The sequence below is a fragment of the Punica granatum genome, chromosome 8 (genome assembly GCF_007655135.1).
Source record: "Punica granatum isolate Tunisia-2019 chromosome 8, ASM765513v2, whole genome shotgun sequence".
Classification (NCBI taxonomy): Eukaryota; Viridiplantae; Streptophyta; class Magnoliopsida; order Myrtales; family Lythraceae; genus Punica; species Punica granatum.
The window spans coordinates 2569649-2585447 of NC_045134.1; the positions used below are offsets into that span (position 1 = coordinate 2569649).

General features: G+C 40.8%; 1 protein-coding gene across 2 annotated transcripts; it reads left to right on the forward strand.

Moving 5' to 3' along the window:
* The first annotated feature begins 166 nt into the window (after positions 1–166).
* Positions 167–4797, forward strand: LOC116187687 (putative ABC1 protein At2g40090). Of its 2 annotated transcripts, none has more exons than XM_031516579.1 (12): positions 167–408; positions 557–711; positions 835–960; positions 1310–1405; positions 1584–1684; positions 1772–1808; positions 2168–2386; positions 2646–2757; positions 2942–3036; positions 3132–3311; positions 3672–3785; positions 4211–4797. In XM_031516579.1, the coding sequence occupies exons 1-12, from the start codon at positions 225–227 to the stop codon at positions 4427–4429; spliced, it is 1638 nt and encodes a 545-aa protein (XP_031372439.1). In that variant the 5' UTR covers positions 167–224; the 3' UTR covers positions 4430–4797. The 2 variants fall into 2 exon arrangements, with proteins under 2 accessions (XP_031372439.1, XP_031372441.1); XM_031516581.1 differs by having other exon boundaries at positions 168–408; positions 2945–3036.
* Positions 4798–15799: the final 11002 nt, after the last annotated feature.

Genomic DNA, 15799 nt, shown 5'->3' on the forward strand with positions numbered 1-15799 from the left:
ATTCTGATATATGGGGGCGGACCCCATAATATCCAGCCCAAAATATTCATAGGCCCAGCCCCCGGTTGGCGGTTGAGGATGAATTGGAAAAATAGTCAAAGATGGAGGACCAAATTTAGAGTTATGCCAAAACATAGGAAAGGAATAAGAATAACTCTTACCCCGCGAAGAAGGCGTTTCCTGTCCTGTCCACTGCGCCCGCGCCCGGGTGTCTGTCCGAAAACATGGTCGCGCGATCCCTGTGGCGATCCCGCGCCGGCCTGGCGCTGGCCGTCACAGCGGCTTGCGGAGGCGCCGCTGCCGCCGGTATCGCCACCTCCGACGACCCCGCGACGGCCTTGAAGCTGTGCACCGCCGTTCCCGTCCGGCTGTTCCGGGACTCCGTCACTGCCGCTTCCATTGCCTTCGGTACTCCATCTGATACCTCCGGCTGTTGCGAGTTTTGCAAGCTCAATTACGTAACTTGATTCGATATCTCCGAAGTTTGCCTGCTGAACTCAGCTTTTGTCTCGTCGTATTCAATGTTGTCTGATGGGGTCATCTGTGCCATCTTTAGATTACCAGTACTCCCTGTTGGGGCTGCCGGAAGGAAGCGAGGAGAGGTTAAAAGCTAAGCATGAAGTTCACCTGAGGTCAGCTCGCAAGCTTCGAGATCTGTGCTTCGAAAATGGAGGGATTTACATCAAGCTTGGGCAGCATATTGGACAATTGGTATGGCATGCCTGCTTGTTATACTTGAAGGGAATGCTTCGAGGGCACAACTTTTTGGGTCGTTCGGGAATTTCTTAGTCTTGGCAATAGAATGTCAGTTTGATTCCGCATTTTCTTATTCAGGAGTACTTGGTTCCTCAAGAATACGTCCTCGTAATGAGGCAGTCCATGTTGAACAGATGCCCAGAATCTTCTTATGACCAAGTATGCGAGGTTTTCAGGAAAGAACTTGGAGAGGCGCCGGAAAAAGTATGCTCATTCAAATTCATTCCCTGTTGATAATTTCTCATTGGTATGATAGATGATGCTGATTCATGAGATATCCTATAGAAAAGAGCATATTACATGTACATATGATGTTAGCATACTTAGACCGAACATGATTTTCTTGTGTCAATCAGTTATTACATATATACAGCCATGAGTTAAAGCTTGAAAGTTGTTTTGAAATTGATGTTTCATGGTGCTCTGTCCTTATATCTTGAAATATCACAAATATTCCCCCCTCCCCCCCCCCCACCAAAAAAAAAAAAAAAATAGTATGTGTACTTGACAAGACCTTTATTCTCATGAGCATGGTTTTGTCTTCATCATTCAGATATTCACAGAATTTGACCCAGTTCCAATAGCAAGTGCTTCTCTTGCACAAGTTCATGTTGCTCGCACACATGATGGTCGGAAAGTTGCTGTGAAGGTTAATCTTTTTCAATCTCAAAATACTTCTTCTTGATACTGTTAAACACCCACATATATAGCCTTTTTATGTTGCAAAAGCACCAAGAAGTGATGGTTCTATGTGGAAGTCTAGTTTAACATTTGAAAGCCAATATTAAGTTCCTTCCTGGATTTAATTTTCATATGCAAATACTCAGGTTCAGCACACTCATATGACGGATACTGCGGCGGCAGACCATGCAACTGTTAGCCTAATAGTGAACACCTTGCACAAAATTTTCCCAAATTTTGATTACAGGTACTTACTCCTACTCTTCTCTTTTGATGGTTTTTGGTGTTGCGGAAATAGTATCTTACTTGGATCTTCCTTTTCTTCTTGATGCAGGTGGCTGGTTGATGAAATGCGAGAAAGTTTACCTAAGGCAAGTTGAATATTTCCTTTGTAGATTCTCTGAAAAAATACCCAACTGGTGTAATTTCATTTCACTTGATTTATGCTTTGCTGATGCATCCAATCATTTTTCAAGAAAAAGGGATGTTGTACTTAAGTTAGTGGGAAGAGACATAAATCGTGGAGAAGTCCTATTCTGTGCACCTGCTTCAATATGATGCATCAATCACAATTGTAGAGAATGTGGACCATTATCATTTGAAGTCCTATATAATCATGACATGTCGCTCACATGTAATTAGAGTCAGAAGGAAAAGTTCTTTGCCGATCTAATTTGATTATTTTCATTCGTCATCATATAGTAATACTGTGAGCATTATATTCGTTCAGGAATTAGACTTCTTGGTTGAAGCGAAGAACAGCGAGAAATGTCTGTATAACTTCCGCAAGCTGTCTCCTCATATTGCAGACGCTGTATATGCACCGGAAGTGCATTGGAACTTAAGTACCTCAAAGCTGTTGACCATGGAATATATAGATGGTGCCCCAGTAAACGACGTCAAGAGCATTCGGAAGCTTGGAATTCAGCCGAGTGATGTTTCAAAATTGGTAAATCCGAGAGCTACTTAATAAATGTTTATTTATGCTCATCTGATGAACTCATATGTTACTGTTCAGGACATTGAACGTTGAAATGCACAACCACCACTATTTTAAGTTGTAAAGCATCTGAACCTTTTGAAACTGTACTGAAGATAGACAATAATATGAGGATAACAGTGGCTAACCTTTCGGATATGCACTTGGTTGGGTTGGGTAAAGAGTAAGATATGAAGATAGACAATAATATCTGTTTTGCATGATGCAGGTTAGTAAAGCTTTTGCCGAAATGATGTTTAAACATGGATTTGTTCATTGTGACCCACATGCTGCCAATTTGCTGGTTCGTTGTATGCCTTCTGGACGCCTTAGCTTATTTGGTGAGCCTTATATCTGGATAGCTCATTCAGTCTGGACATGAGCAAGCTTTATTCATCTGAAATACCATTTATCTTTTGGTCTTCCCGGGCTCATAAAATTTGATTTCAAATATTATTGGTTTTTCACTGTCGCTGGCTGTCTGGCCCTGCCTTTCTTCATTTGATATGATTTTGTTCTTTCAAGTAGGTAAGAGAAAACCTCAGTTGGTACTTTTAGACCATGGTCTTTACAAGGAGCTGGACTTCGCAACCAGAAATAGCTATGCTGCTCTTTGGAAGGTGAATTAAGTTCTAGTGTACTCTGCCTCCTAGTTTTAGCTTCCATCTCTCTGTATAGCTCAATATATGCTCTTGTTTTTGACATCTCGTTGTAGGGATTGGTGTTTGCTGATGCGAAAGCAATTAAGGAAAATAGCGTGAAATTGGGAGCAGGGGAAGACTTGTATGCACTGTTTGCTGGAATTTTGACTATGAGGCCATGGAACAGGGTCATTGACTCAGCTGCTGATCATTTGGTTATACAAGGTAGCGAAAGTGATTGCTCGGAACTGCAGGTATATCTTTTTCAATTCCAAACAATGTCATACGTCTTTCCATGAAAAGATTATTAAAAAAAAAAAAGGAATTTTTATATTTGAGTAGCTGTGGAACCTATCTTTTGTCCACTTTTTGCAAAAATAGCTTCGGAATTGTTAGAAGTGCACAGATGGAAAAGATTTCATCTATAGGGAGAATAGTCCTATATATTTAAGTTTGAACACATGCAATGATGCTTTTACCTGCTTGACCTCTCCAACAAAAGAAATAATCAGGAACTTGTGCTGTGTAATATTCATGGCAACTAGTCAATTGCTTTTGCATTAGTTATGTTAAGAGAGATTATATTATATTTGTTTATTTTTTTGTCTTGGCAGATGTATGCATCTCAGTATTTCCCTCAGATCTCAGAGCTGCTTAGGAGACTGCCACGTGTAATTCTGCTGATGCTGAAGACTAATGACTGTCTACGAGCTGTTAATAATGCTCTGGTATATTCTCTTGATGAACTTCTTTTAACAGAAACCTATTTCATGAGTATATATATTACCAAATATGAAAGCGATGAAAATCTTGCGAGCATAGTGTGCAGAACCATGAAGGGTTTCATTCCATTTAAGAAATGTAATTCGCATCTGATATGAGCATTTGATTTAATTGTTTATACAGGCACATGATAATTTCACAAATTCCATATCAAATATGGGAATTTCTTATAGAATATGAAATGCCTAATTAAAAGTATGGCTCAGCTGATGGAATGGGGGGAAAGTGAGTGGTACTTGCCGGAGTAATATTTTCTGCATAATGGCTCACCAGCCTTTTGAAACATGGGAATTTTCTGTGTCCAATCTAAGCAAGTGAGATTATTATGAAGGAAAGTTCGGAATTGCCTTTTGAGACGTGCTTTCAACAGTTGCAGGGATCGTCTCTTGAGACATTCGTTATCATCGGAAAGATATCTTCAGAGGCAGTCCTCGAGGCAAAGATGATGCAGAGGAGGTCTCTTCTGTGTTTGCTGAGTATCTGGGTGGAGGAAGCTTTGCTAGAAGCTCGTCTACTCGGAATGAAGGTGGCCCTGTGGCTGTTGCAGCTAAGAAAAGCTCTGTCCTTGTTAAGATTAAATCACGCATAATTACAAGATGATTGTTCTTTCCCCACATTTTTTTCCCAATTGATTCTTTCCCAAAAACCTTTCCTTGACCATATTCTTTATCTCCATGGTCGGGAACTTCGTGTTTGTCGCACAGATAATTGGGGATGGATCGACAGCTTCCATTTTGTATTCTTTGTAAAATGAGAATGTGATAAAATGAAATTCCTTATTCCTAGTCGGAGCTATTTGGCACGGGAAACCTATATAAGTTATTGAGCGCCATATATCAGCTGGGCAAGCCATTCAACTGTGAGGAGAATAATTGTGAGTTGTTTTGTAACAGAGAGACATACACCAGACATTGTTCATCAGTAATAAAGGATGCACCATTTGATCATATTGCTTAATGTGCTGTTTGCAATCTATGAATTCTTCGTATCGGAGTTACACTTGAGGTGATTGTTTAGACTTCCGTCCTGTCAGTTTCGTTCTTCGAGCCATCTCTCTCTCGACTTGCTACAGTCTTAAGTACATGAGACCATATCTAATTGTGCCAACAGCCTCACGGACGTAATACCTAAAACAAATTGAGAGGTTTCTGTCGTAGTTTCCGGGCAGGGGCATGCTCTGCGACATCACCGGCTGGCGCAATGCTGATGCCAGCAGCAGCCACAGCTTCAGTTTCCTCTATATATACGAGAAATAACCATTATTTATAGAGTTAAAAATTAAGTCTCATTTACAATCCTACTAATGTTTCATAGCAAAATAAATATTATCTCAGTTTTTATATTTTTCGAAGATTGATTTTGCATACAAAAAGTAAACTAGAGAAAATTATAATTTACTTTCCCATATCTTATAAGTTACTCGTTCTATATTCTTTAGCTGATGATAATATTCAATTTTTTTGAAAAAGATCGAAGCTGCGGTATGCTGCACCTAGATTGGATTAAAGGAAAAAAAAAACATTATTAGTTCAATTCTGATTTGATAGAATTGAGTGTCTACTATCACATTTCTACTTGATCGTTTATCAAAATTAAGTTTCTACGGTGATTCAACTTTGTCGGCTCGCCAAAGAAGTTCGTAAAAACTTTAAAAACCGTAATATTCTAAAAGTTAGGGTCACGACTTTGATGACAATGCTTATAACAGAGTGCTTGATGGCTGTGGCTACATCTAAGTTGCTGCTGATTTTAGGATCACAAGCGTGCGTACTTTGATTGTGAATTTCTCGTAATTATCGATAAGGGATGGCATGCCACTTACGAAACATATTCCATATCCGCTTCTATCACTAGAGACAGTCTAATTTTTCGTATTTCATATTACACTAGGAAGGTTTCAATAGTCTATCTGGAAGTTCAAGAACCGATCGGGCCATCAGTCTTGTTCGATTCAATCCATGAATGAAACTTCCATTAATTTCGATTGGTTTAAGTTCCTGATTTTCTTAATCGATCCCAAACTCAAATCGTCATGTAAAACACTATTATGGGTCCGTGGAAATATTATAAAGCCACGTTTCTCCCCTTCTCATTTTCTTTTTCATCCTTTTATTTTCTCACTTTTTTAGTTTATCTACCAACTTTTTATTTTCTCATGTCTTGCCACTGTCGTTAATTGCTGATGATAGGACCATAAGCCCTAACACATGGTTGGCACAACAAGATCAGTTTTGGGATAATAATGATCTATTTTATTAAAAGAAAATATTTATTAAATTTCTTTACCAATACAAATTTTGTGTAGATGACCTCTCTAAAGAGATGAAGTGGTAAATGTAATTTCTCAATACTCATTTTAATTTTTTAATTTGTAAAAGTATTAAAAATTAATTCGTGTAAGCTTTCAAAAGAAAAGTATATGTAAGAAACATAATTTTATATATAAATTTAATTCAAACCATAAAACAAAAATATTTACATCTAAGACCGAATCAATTTAATGATGTCGATAGTTTCATCCTCGCGTAATAAGAGACGGCATTAGTAGCATGCAGTGAAGGCATGTTCGAGGACATCTTCCCAACTAGAGAAAAATGATGAGGACTTCCACTTTTTGGCTCGGTACGGTTTGATCCGCGCGGGATCCTCCTCGCGAGCTCTTCGATCTTTCATTACCAAAAGGGACCCGCGCGGGATCCTCCTCGCGAGCTCTTCGATCTTTCATTACCAAAAGGGACGAATTAATCGGTGCTCAATTTGTGGTGTTGCAGCACGTGAAAGTAAATCAAATTTCATATCACCTAGAATATATATGTATAATGTACATATATAATATTTTCCCATATATATAAATCTACACCCTCTAAAGGAACGTTATGGCACTTGAGACACTACAGTAACTCAATTATTAGCCATCGCGATTTAAATCGTGTACCTGAGCTTGAATATCCTGGGCACCTCTGTATGGCAGATATACTGATTCTGAGGGGAGCTATTGTTGGCTTGGACCATGTGTTACGTTGATGCGAAGTGACCGAGTTAAGCAGACGTACGGGTGGAATTTTTCGCTTGTTCTTTTTATGATCTATGCGGGCAGTTTCGACGAGGCGAACGACTAAGAGAACCACAGAAGGAGTCTCCTCTTGGAGACGGGGAGGATAAGAAGAAAATGAAGCTGTAGCTGCTGGCTGGCATCGATCATGCTGGTGATTTAGCAAAGTGTGCCTCTGCCACGAAACTACATCGATCATGCTGTTTAATTTGCTATAGCCGTCGATTTCTCTATTAAGTGATTTAGAAGCCAGATTGGAGTATGCTTTGTACTAAGGATTGGAAAATGTTACCGCTATATGCATGGGCGAGGACGCTACGGGACGTCGGTCGAATATATATCCATTGTTTGATTCATTTCACATCCGATATCCATCACTACACCTCTCTTTTTCCAGAAATCAAGCAGAGAGCCGAAATCGAACAAGAATATTCTCATGATGCGGATGTTCGTTTGCTCGACTGTGTTGAGGAAATTAGAATTTCAACACTTCATTATTATACGTAGCTTATTTGATAGACGACATTGTTTTTGGAAGTGTTGGTATGTTCATAACCCCCTTTTTTTAGTGACACTAAATTGTGAATATGTGATGGTAACTTATAATTAAGTTAAATCCGCTACTGTATTAGCTATTAATAAGGTATGCCGTGATAATGATGGCGCCAAGCTTTTCCAGCCTCTGCTGTTGGCGGTGGTTTGAGACACGGGATTTAGCGTCTTTGATTAGTATTAAGGACATGTTTTCGATCGTTAGTGATCATAAGCAATATGCCAATGAATGAATAAGTTCTGCGGGATGTTTGGGGTACAGATGACCTGAAATCATGGATACATGCAATAACTTCTCCGGTGCCAGTTCTCCACGAACTTCGAGGTCTTCCTATTAACTGGTGGCCAACATCGCGACTCGACTAGTGTCAGCTGTACGCCAACATTGAACTCCGTCCCATCGGCTGAAATGTGAAGAACGAGATGAGGGAAGCGTGGGGGCTCCGGCGTCAGTTGCATTAATCACGGAGCCTAATTAGGTGGGCTTGTTTGGTGGGCTATTTACGCCCTCACGACCAACCTTTACCAATTATTTGATTTACTCATTAATTAATATTAATATTATGATATTAATATATCCAATATAAAAAAGAAGAAGAAGAAGAAGATATTATAGGATTAATAAAGAGCAGAAATAATAATTGAAAAGAAAAGCAATTGTAAAAGGATAAAACTAAAAAAACTTGTGATCACAATTGTTCATGCAGCCTGCATAGGGGTGGAATTTTTTGGTTTGTTGATTTTTTATTTGTAATTTAATTTTCTTTACAATTTTAAGAGTTCACTCTGTTGATTCCCGCTGCAACATATTTTTTTCTTCTTTTTTTCCGCCAGATTTATCGTAAAATAGGTGCAGAGATAGCGCCTTGCACGAGTGTATATAAAAAAAATTAATTACATTTAATTTACTCAATATTTATGATTCTTTTTAATTTATCTAAGGAATTTTTTTAGATTGTTTTTAACATTGATTCGTGATCAGATTTCTTTTTTAATTTTCAGAATAAATATTTAATAGTTATATTTGAGAATCGAGAAACCTATTTTAGTTTTGAATAAAATAATGATGATCATTATGATTAAATAATTGAAAAGACATTCAACTACAAGGAATGTTATGGCACTTGATACCGTACACAGTAACTAAATTAGCCATCGCTCATTAAAGAAAATCTACCTCCGAGAATTCCATAATTACATGCTTGAGATATCACCCGCATCTTCTATGTTCAGGACACTCGTTTTCTTGATGTTTTACTTCTTTGTTAGTCATTACACACACGACAATTCCAAAAACCGATAAAAACGAAGAAGTTCAGTCGACCGTAGTAATTGGTTAATTTCTTGCGAAGAAATTAATAGTTAGAAAAATGCCATCAGAGTTTTACGCCTTATTTGGTTTCACAAATCAATTTTAACTTTAATTTTAACTCTATTACACTTATTTTCAATTGAACAACGCAATTATTACTTTTTCTCAACTATTCATTATTATTTTTTTCACAATTTAACAGCATAATCATTACTTTTTCTCAACTAATCATTATTTTCTCTCAACTATTCATTACTTTCTCTAAAATTCAACAATACAATTATTACTTTCTCTTAACTATTTATTACTTTTCCACACTTTTCCCATAATTGAACAATAAAATCATTACAACCCAATTAAAATCCAAATCCAACTTTGCTTAACTCTAAAACCGAACACACTAGTAAATTTTGGATGTAATATGATCCATACAAAGCTTTTCAAGAAACTTGTCAATCCTATATATATGATTTACAGTATGTTTAGTTTTAGAGTTAAGTAGAATTAAATTTTAATTTTAATTTATTTGTAATGATTGTATTGTTAAATTATGAAAAAAAATATGAAAAAGTAATGAATAGTTGAGAAAAAATAATGATTATATTGTTGAATTTTGCATTGCTTCTTTCCATGGAAGTAACAAACAAGAATCGTCACAACCAATTCTCTCTCCTAGTTGAAAGCTTCTCTCTCTAGATTTTCCCTTTGTTGGAAACCTCCATCTCTCCTTCCCCTTCTCTTCTTGTCCACCTCTGCTGCTTGTATCCTCACCACACACGAACCTGCAACAACCAACCACCTCAAATCCGGAAGATATTCCAAGCTCCTGCAAACACAAATGAATGCCAACTACACCTGTAGAACAAGGAAGATAGATTACAATGTCAGATGCAATCTCCCAACTTGCGATCAGAGCTCAGACACCACACGCAAGCAAGTCCCTTCCGCCTTTACTTTCACAACTAACATCCCGCTCTTACACTTAAGTCCATTAACCTCATCCCTCTACACCATAAATCACCCAGTCAAGTTTCCATATTAACCCTCCATCCCCTCCAAAACCCCCTGCAACCACAGGACACACCACCACCTTTACCCATGGAAAATGCTGACCTTGATTCCTCCCTAGCCGAGATCTTCGGCAACCAAATGACCATGGATCAAAGCCAAGAAATCCTCAACCTGCAGACAAATGAAGAAGAAGCCCAAGAAAGCATACCCCTAACACTCCTCATCAAACCTTTTGGCTTCAAACCACCTCCACCAAAAGCTATTAGCCCCAGACTTCTACAAGCATGGAACATAAAGAGAGGGGTCACCATAACTCCCAAAAAAATCACGGAGGACATCCTAATTTGTATGTTCAGAGATGAGAGAGACATGAAGCACGTGGAGAAAGGCCGGGCGTGGTCGGTCCAAGGAGCTCATATGAGGCTAGCACGTTGGGATAAGGGGCTATCTTTGGAGGAAATTAAATTTGACTCGATCACCTTCTGGATTCAGATCAGAGGTATTCCTCCCGAATTGCTCTCAAAGCAAAACATTTCCAGACTAGCAGAAAGGGCGGGTAAGGTCTTGGAAATCGACTGGAAAGACACACCAACTCTCCCGAAGTGGTATGTCACTCCGAGAGCTCTAGTCCAAGTTCCGGTCACTAGGCCTCTCTGTCCGGGTCGCCGAATCAACCGAAAAAATGGGTCTCCTACATGGGTATTCTTCATATATGAGTACTTAAAAACCTTCTGCTACGACTGCGAAATTCTAGGGCATGATCAAACACACTGCACATCAGAAATCACAGCGCCATTGAACCTGTATGGCCCGTGGCTTCGTTTCGATAATCAGACCGACCTCCTCCCCCCGCAAATTGAAACGTCTGAGACACCCACTCCCCCAGCTCACTACCCAGACCAGGACCCCAGCTCTCCGACCGCCCGTAAGGGCGCAATCCCCCAGGAAATTGAGCATCATATCAGCTTCAATCAATCGGGAGAAACTGACTTACACAGTCGAGACAGTGACAACACGTCTCCATTTAATGCATCAAAGGAAAAGAATTCGGCGCAAACAAGACAGATACTTACCGTTGCAGATTCAAAAGGGAAGAAGGCAGACAGCTCAGAGTCGTCATTCATCCGCCGCTCGTGCGAAGAGGGAACCTGCTTTCCAGGGAGGAAGGGGATAGGGAAGCCTTCCAGAACCTTCATCCAAACCGATTCCATGTTCTCGGGCCTAATGGCAAATCAAGAGGAAGCTAGCCCAACTGGAAGCCCCATCCAAAACCCCTGTCAAAACCGAGCCCAAATGTTTAAAGCCCAACTCCTTTCCTCGGGCAGCCCATGTCAACTCCAGGGCCCAGCTCCAATGCGAAACAACAGAGGGCAGCTAAGAGCCCAAAATCCAGCCCAGCCCAATTCCTACCAAGGCCCAGACCAGTGCATGCAGTCAACCCATGGAGAGCCAATTCATAGCCCAGGGGACCCACAACAGTTCACCAGTCCGGTTTTCCTTAAAAACAAAAGCGTCCAAATTTACCAACAAAGGAAAAGGAAGAATGAAATGTCGCTGGAAGACTACCTGAAATTGGACACTCCATACTCCAGAATGTTAAAGAAAATGGCAATGACTATAGGAGAGGAGGCATACAGAGATTGGCAAACGCAACAACCCATGGAGAGTAGCGAGGCTCACTGCTATGTGGAGGAAATGGATGAGGAAGATGGTACCCACGATATCCAAATGGCCGAGGAGGCGGGCCTAATCAAGCCCCCTTCGAAGCCATGAGTCTTCTAGCTTGGAACTGTCGGGGATTGAGGGGAGAACCGACAGTGCGAGCCCTACGTCTCCTCGTTCGGAAGCACCGTCCCAATTTGATTTTTCTTTCAGAAACTAAATCTTGCTCCAGGCATTGCATTAAGATAGCACAGCGCTGCAATCTCGACGGTATCTTCACAGTTGAATCCTCCAATGCGTCAGGGGGCCTTTGCTTACTCTGGAACACGGAATTAAAGGTAACCATCCAAAAGTCTTCTCCTTATTATATCCATGCAATCATTGAACATCATATATTACCTGCTCCCTAGATTCTTACTACTGTTTATGGCCCCCCTTATATGCATGCTAAGCCGTTTTTCTGGGATGAACTTGCTGATTTTGCGAAAGACATAGATAAACCATGGCTTATAGTGGGCGACTTTAATGAAATCTGTGCTGAAACGGATAAATTAGGAGGTCGAAATTATGCATCTTCTTCTCGTTCTTTCCTTGATAATTTTCTTAGTCAATCCGGCTGTATAGACTTGGGCTTCTCCGGAACACCTTACACTTGGAGAAACAAAAGAGTAGGCCTAGCTTCTATCAAACAACGCTTAGATAGGGCGATTGCTAATAATGAATGGAGAACCATCTTCCCTAAAGCAGGGGTCTTCCACCTCCCCCAAATTCGCTCGGATCACAACCCAATCCTCCTAAAACTTTGGATAGAAGCTACTTCCAAGCCCAAGCCCTTTCGGTTCGAGGAAGCCTGGACTAGGGATCATTCCGGCAAGGTCATAGTCAGAAATGCTTGGAAAGGAACAATTTTAGGATCTAAAGCGTACCAACTCTCTTCTAAAATCAGGACGGTTAAAAAAGATCTCAGGAAATGGAACAAAGAAGAGTTTGGATACTGTGATACTAACATTGCATGAATTTTGGAGAAACTAGCTGAAATCCAAGCAAAGCAATCCTCACCCGAGACCAAAGAGCAAGAAGAAAGACTCATAGCAGATCTTGAAGAAAACCTCATGAGAAAAGACCTCATTTGGCGCCAAAAGTCGAGGGAGCTATGGCTGAAAGACGGAGACAAAAACACCAAATTTTTCCACTTGTCAACTGTCATTCGTCGAAGATCAAATCACATAGCAGCCATTAAAGAGGACAACGGGGATTGGACTCAAGACCACGAGGGGATTGGCAACTACTTCCTAAGAAACTTCCAAGATCTCTTCAACACTTCCCATCCAAGCATTCCAGAGGACATGGAGGATCTCATCAGTTGCACCATCACAGATTCAGACAATGAAAAACTGATCCAAATTCCGGATGATAAAGAGATTTTGACGGCCTTAAATTCAATCCCAAGCCTTAAAGCTCCGGGCCCTGATGAAATTCCCTCATTGTTCTATAAGCACTACGGAGAGACAGTGAAGCCGTTACTTTTCGCTGCTACAAAAAGTTTCTTCACCTCAGGCTTCATACTAAAGGAATGGAACAACACCTTCATCTGCCTCATCCCAAAACGTCAAGGAGCCTCCAATTTCAAGGATTTTAGACCAATCAGCCTATGCAATGTATGTTATAAGGTCATTTCAAAAATCATTGCAAACAGGCTCAAACCGCTCCTGGATAGGATCATCTCCCCAAACCAAACTGCTTTTATTGAAGGGAGATGGATAAATGAGAATGGCCTTCTGGCCCAAGAAATTCTGCACACTATGAGGAAGACTAAAGCGCGAAGAGGATGGATTGGCTTGAAAATCGATTTCACAAAGGCCTTCGATAAGCTAGAATGGAGCTTCATTATCAAGATCATGGAAAAGCTAGGTTTCCATTCCACTTTCGTATCCTGGATCTATCAATGTATCTCCACCTCCACTTTCTCCATCTTGCTCAACGGCTCGCCCCATGGTCACTTATCACCTACCAGAGGAATAAGACAAGGAGACCCTATTTCCCCATATTTATTTGTTATCTCAATGGAAATCTTGTCTCGACTCCTCTACAAGGCTGAAGCCGGTGGAGACATCAGAGGAATCCAGTTAAGCCGAGGCGGACCCCATATCTCACACCTAATGTTTGCAGACGATCTCCTTATTCTTTCAAAAGCGTCAGAAGCAAACATCAGAAACGTGAAAAGCATTCTTGATAAATTCTGCTCTTGGTCAGGCCAAGAAGTGAACTGTTCCAAGTCAGGTCTCTTCTTCTCCAAAAACACCTCCGCAGATATCAAAAGAAATGCGAAAGCCATTCTTGGTATAAGGAAATTAAAGGAGGATGCCAAATACTTGGGTAATCCACTGTTCGTCAAGAGGAAAAGAAAAGAATCCTTCCAATTTCTCGTGGACAAAATCAAAAGCAAGTTGGCATCCTGGAAAGCAAAAACAATATCCTGGGCGGGTAGAGCTACACTGATCAATTCAGTCATCAACAATACCCCAATCTATACCATGTCCCTCTTCCGGCTACCAAAATCCACATTGAACACCATCGACCAAGTAACGAGAAGATTCTGGTGGGGATCTACAAAGGAAAGCGGAAGCTACTTCGCGCCAAAAAACTGGGAGTCCATTTGCAAACCAAAATCAGAGGGAGGACTAGGATTTAGGAAGGCAGAAGACTCAAATAAGGCAATGCTTTCAAAAACAGCTTGGGCTTTAACAAAATCAAATAATAGCCTTGCCGGTAGAGCCATGAAGGCCAAATATGGAAACTTCCTAAATCCCAGCAACCGTAGCTCCCCATCACCAATTTGGAAAGGAATCCAATGGTGTAAAGACACCATCCAGGCAGGTACACTCTTCTCTGTAGGCAACGACTCATCTATTTCAGCATGGCTCGATCCTTGGATCCCAAGTACGCATGATCATAAACCCTCTCCTAATACTAATGTAATTCCAAACTCGGAGCTCAAGGTACGTGACCTCATGCTATGTCATCCTAAAAGATGGAACACTCCTCTTCTCACTAATCTCTTTGAGCAAGGCACTGTGGAGAAAATCCTCAAAATCCACTTGGCCCAAGAGGACTATGAAGATGCAGCAGTATGGGCCTCTACCCCGTCAGGGAAGCACTCGGTCAAATCCTTCTACTTAACTGACCAGAAGCATAGATTCCAAAATAATAGCGATTTTGAATGGAAAGTCATTTGGAATCTGAAACTCCATGATCGTTTCAAACTCCATCTTTGGAGAATTGCCAGTGAATGCCTCCCCTGGTTTAGCGAAGATAACACCTCGTGTCCTCTTTGTCAAACCAGCTCCGATAAATTATACCATCTTTACGGAGATTGTATTTTTTATCGTGTTGCTTGGAGGGAATCACCATGGGGTATCCAGTCAAGCACAATACCGAACACCCATGTCAAGGACTTGATTAATTTCATTACTTGCCCCCCTCATACGATGTTTCCAAACTTCTCGGATAAAATGAAATTCTCTTTATATGCAGCTATAACTCTTTATCAGTTATGGAACTCACGCAATGAGGTCTTACATGCAAGGAAATCAGCAGATCTTCACCAAACCATCCAAAGAATCAAAAGCTGCTACACCGAGCACATCAGAAGGGGACAAACCGCGAGTAACGAAGAAGGAAGCTCTTCCGCTCCACCTCTGCAGCTCGAACCTTCACAAGAGCCCACAAGCCCCGACTGGTGCATCATCAGCACGGACGCGTCTTGGCGAGCCACCACCTCATGCCTATCAGGAGTCCTTCACCACCCAAGCAATCCTCCAACACTCTCATGGTTCAAGATTTCGCACGAGGACTCGCCACTCCAAGCAGAGGCCCGAGCTGCACTCCTTGCACTCTCAATTGCCTCAGAAAGAGGATTCACGAAGATCTGGCTTCGTTGCGATGCACTAATGCTTGTTAATGCCATTTTGCACCCACATTCCTCACCGTGGGAAATTAGGAGCCTAGTATCGGATATCATGTTTATTTTGAACTCCCTTTTAGACTGGAAATGTTCATGGATCCCAAGGTCGGATAACATCCTAGCCCATGACCTAGGCCTTTTAGGCTCTGAGTGAAACTGTAATGCTCTCTGTATTTTCCAGGGATATCCGAACCTTGGTAACTATGTAACTTCTCCCTCGTTTTGATTATAAAACTATGCATTATTCAGCGAAAAAAAAAAACAAGAATCGTCCAAAGGAAATCTAATCTATATATGTCATAATTCCCAACAGAAAGTCGCAGCAATTTATGATATTATGGCGCACCATTTATGGCCTCTGCACCGATGACCAAACTCGCTATGCCCATGACGATGAAAATACAAA

Bases quoted from the DNA above. Each gene is read 5' to 3' on its own strand.
- LOC116187687 (XM_031516579.1), top strand. From the start codon at position 225: ATGGTCGCGCGATCCCTGTGGCGATCCCGCGCCGGCCTGGCGCTGGCC. The intron at 1,406-1,583 runs GTTAATCTTTTT...GCAAATACTCAG, and splicing joins GTCGGAAAGTTGCTGTGAAG to GTTCAGCACACTCATATGAC. The intron at 1,809-2,167 runs GCAAGTTGAATA...ATATTCGTTCAG, and splicing joins TGCGAGAAAGTTTACCTAAG to GAATTAGACTTCTTGGTTGA.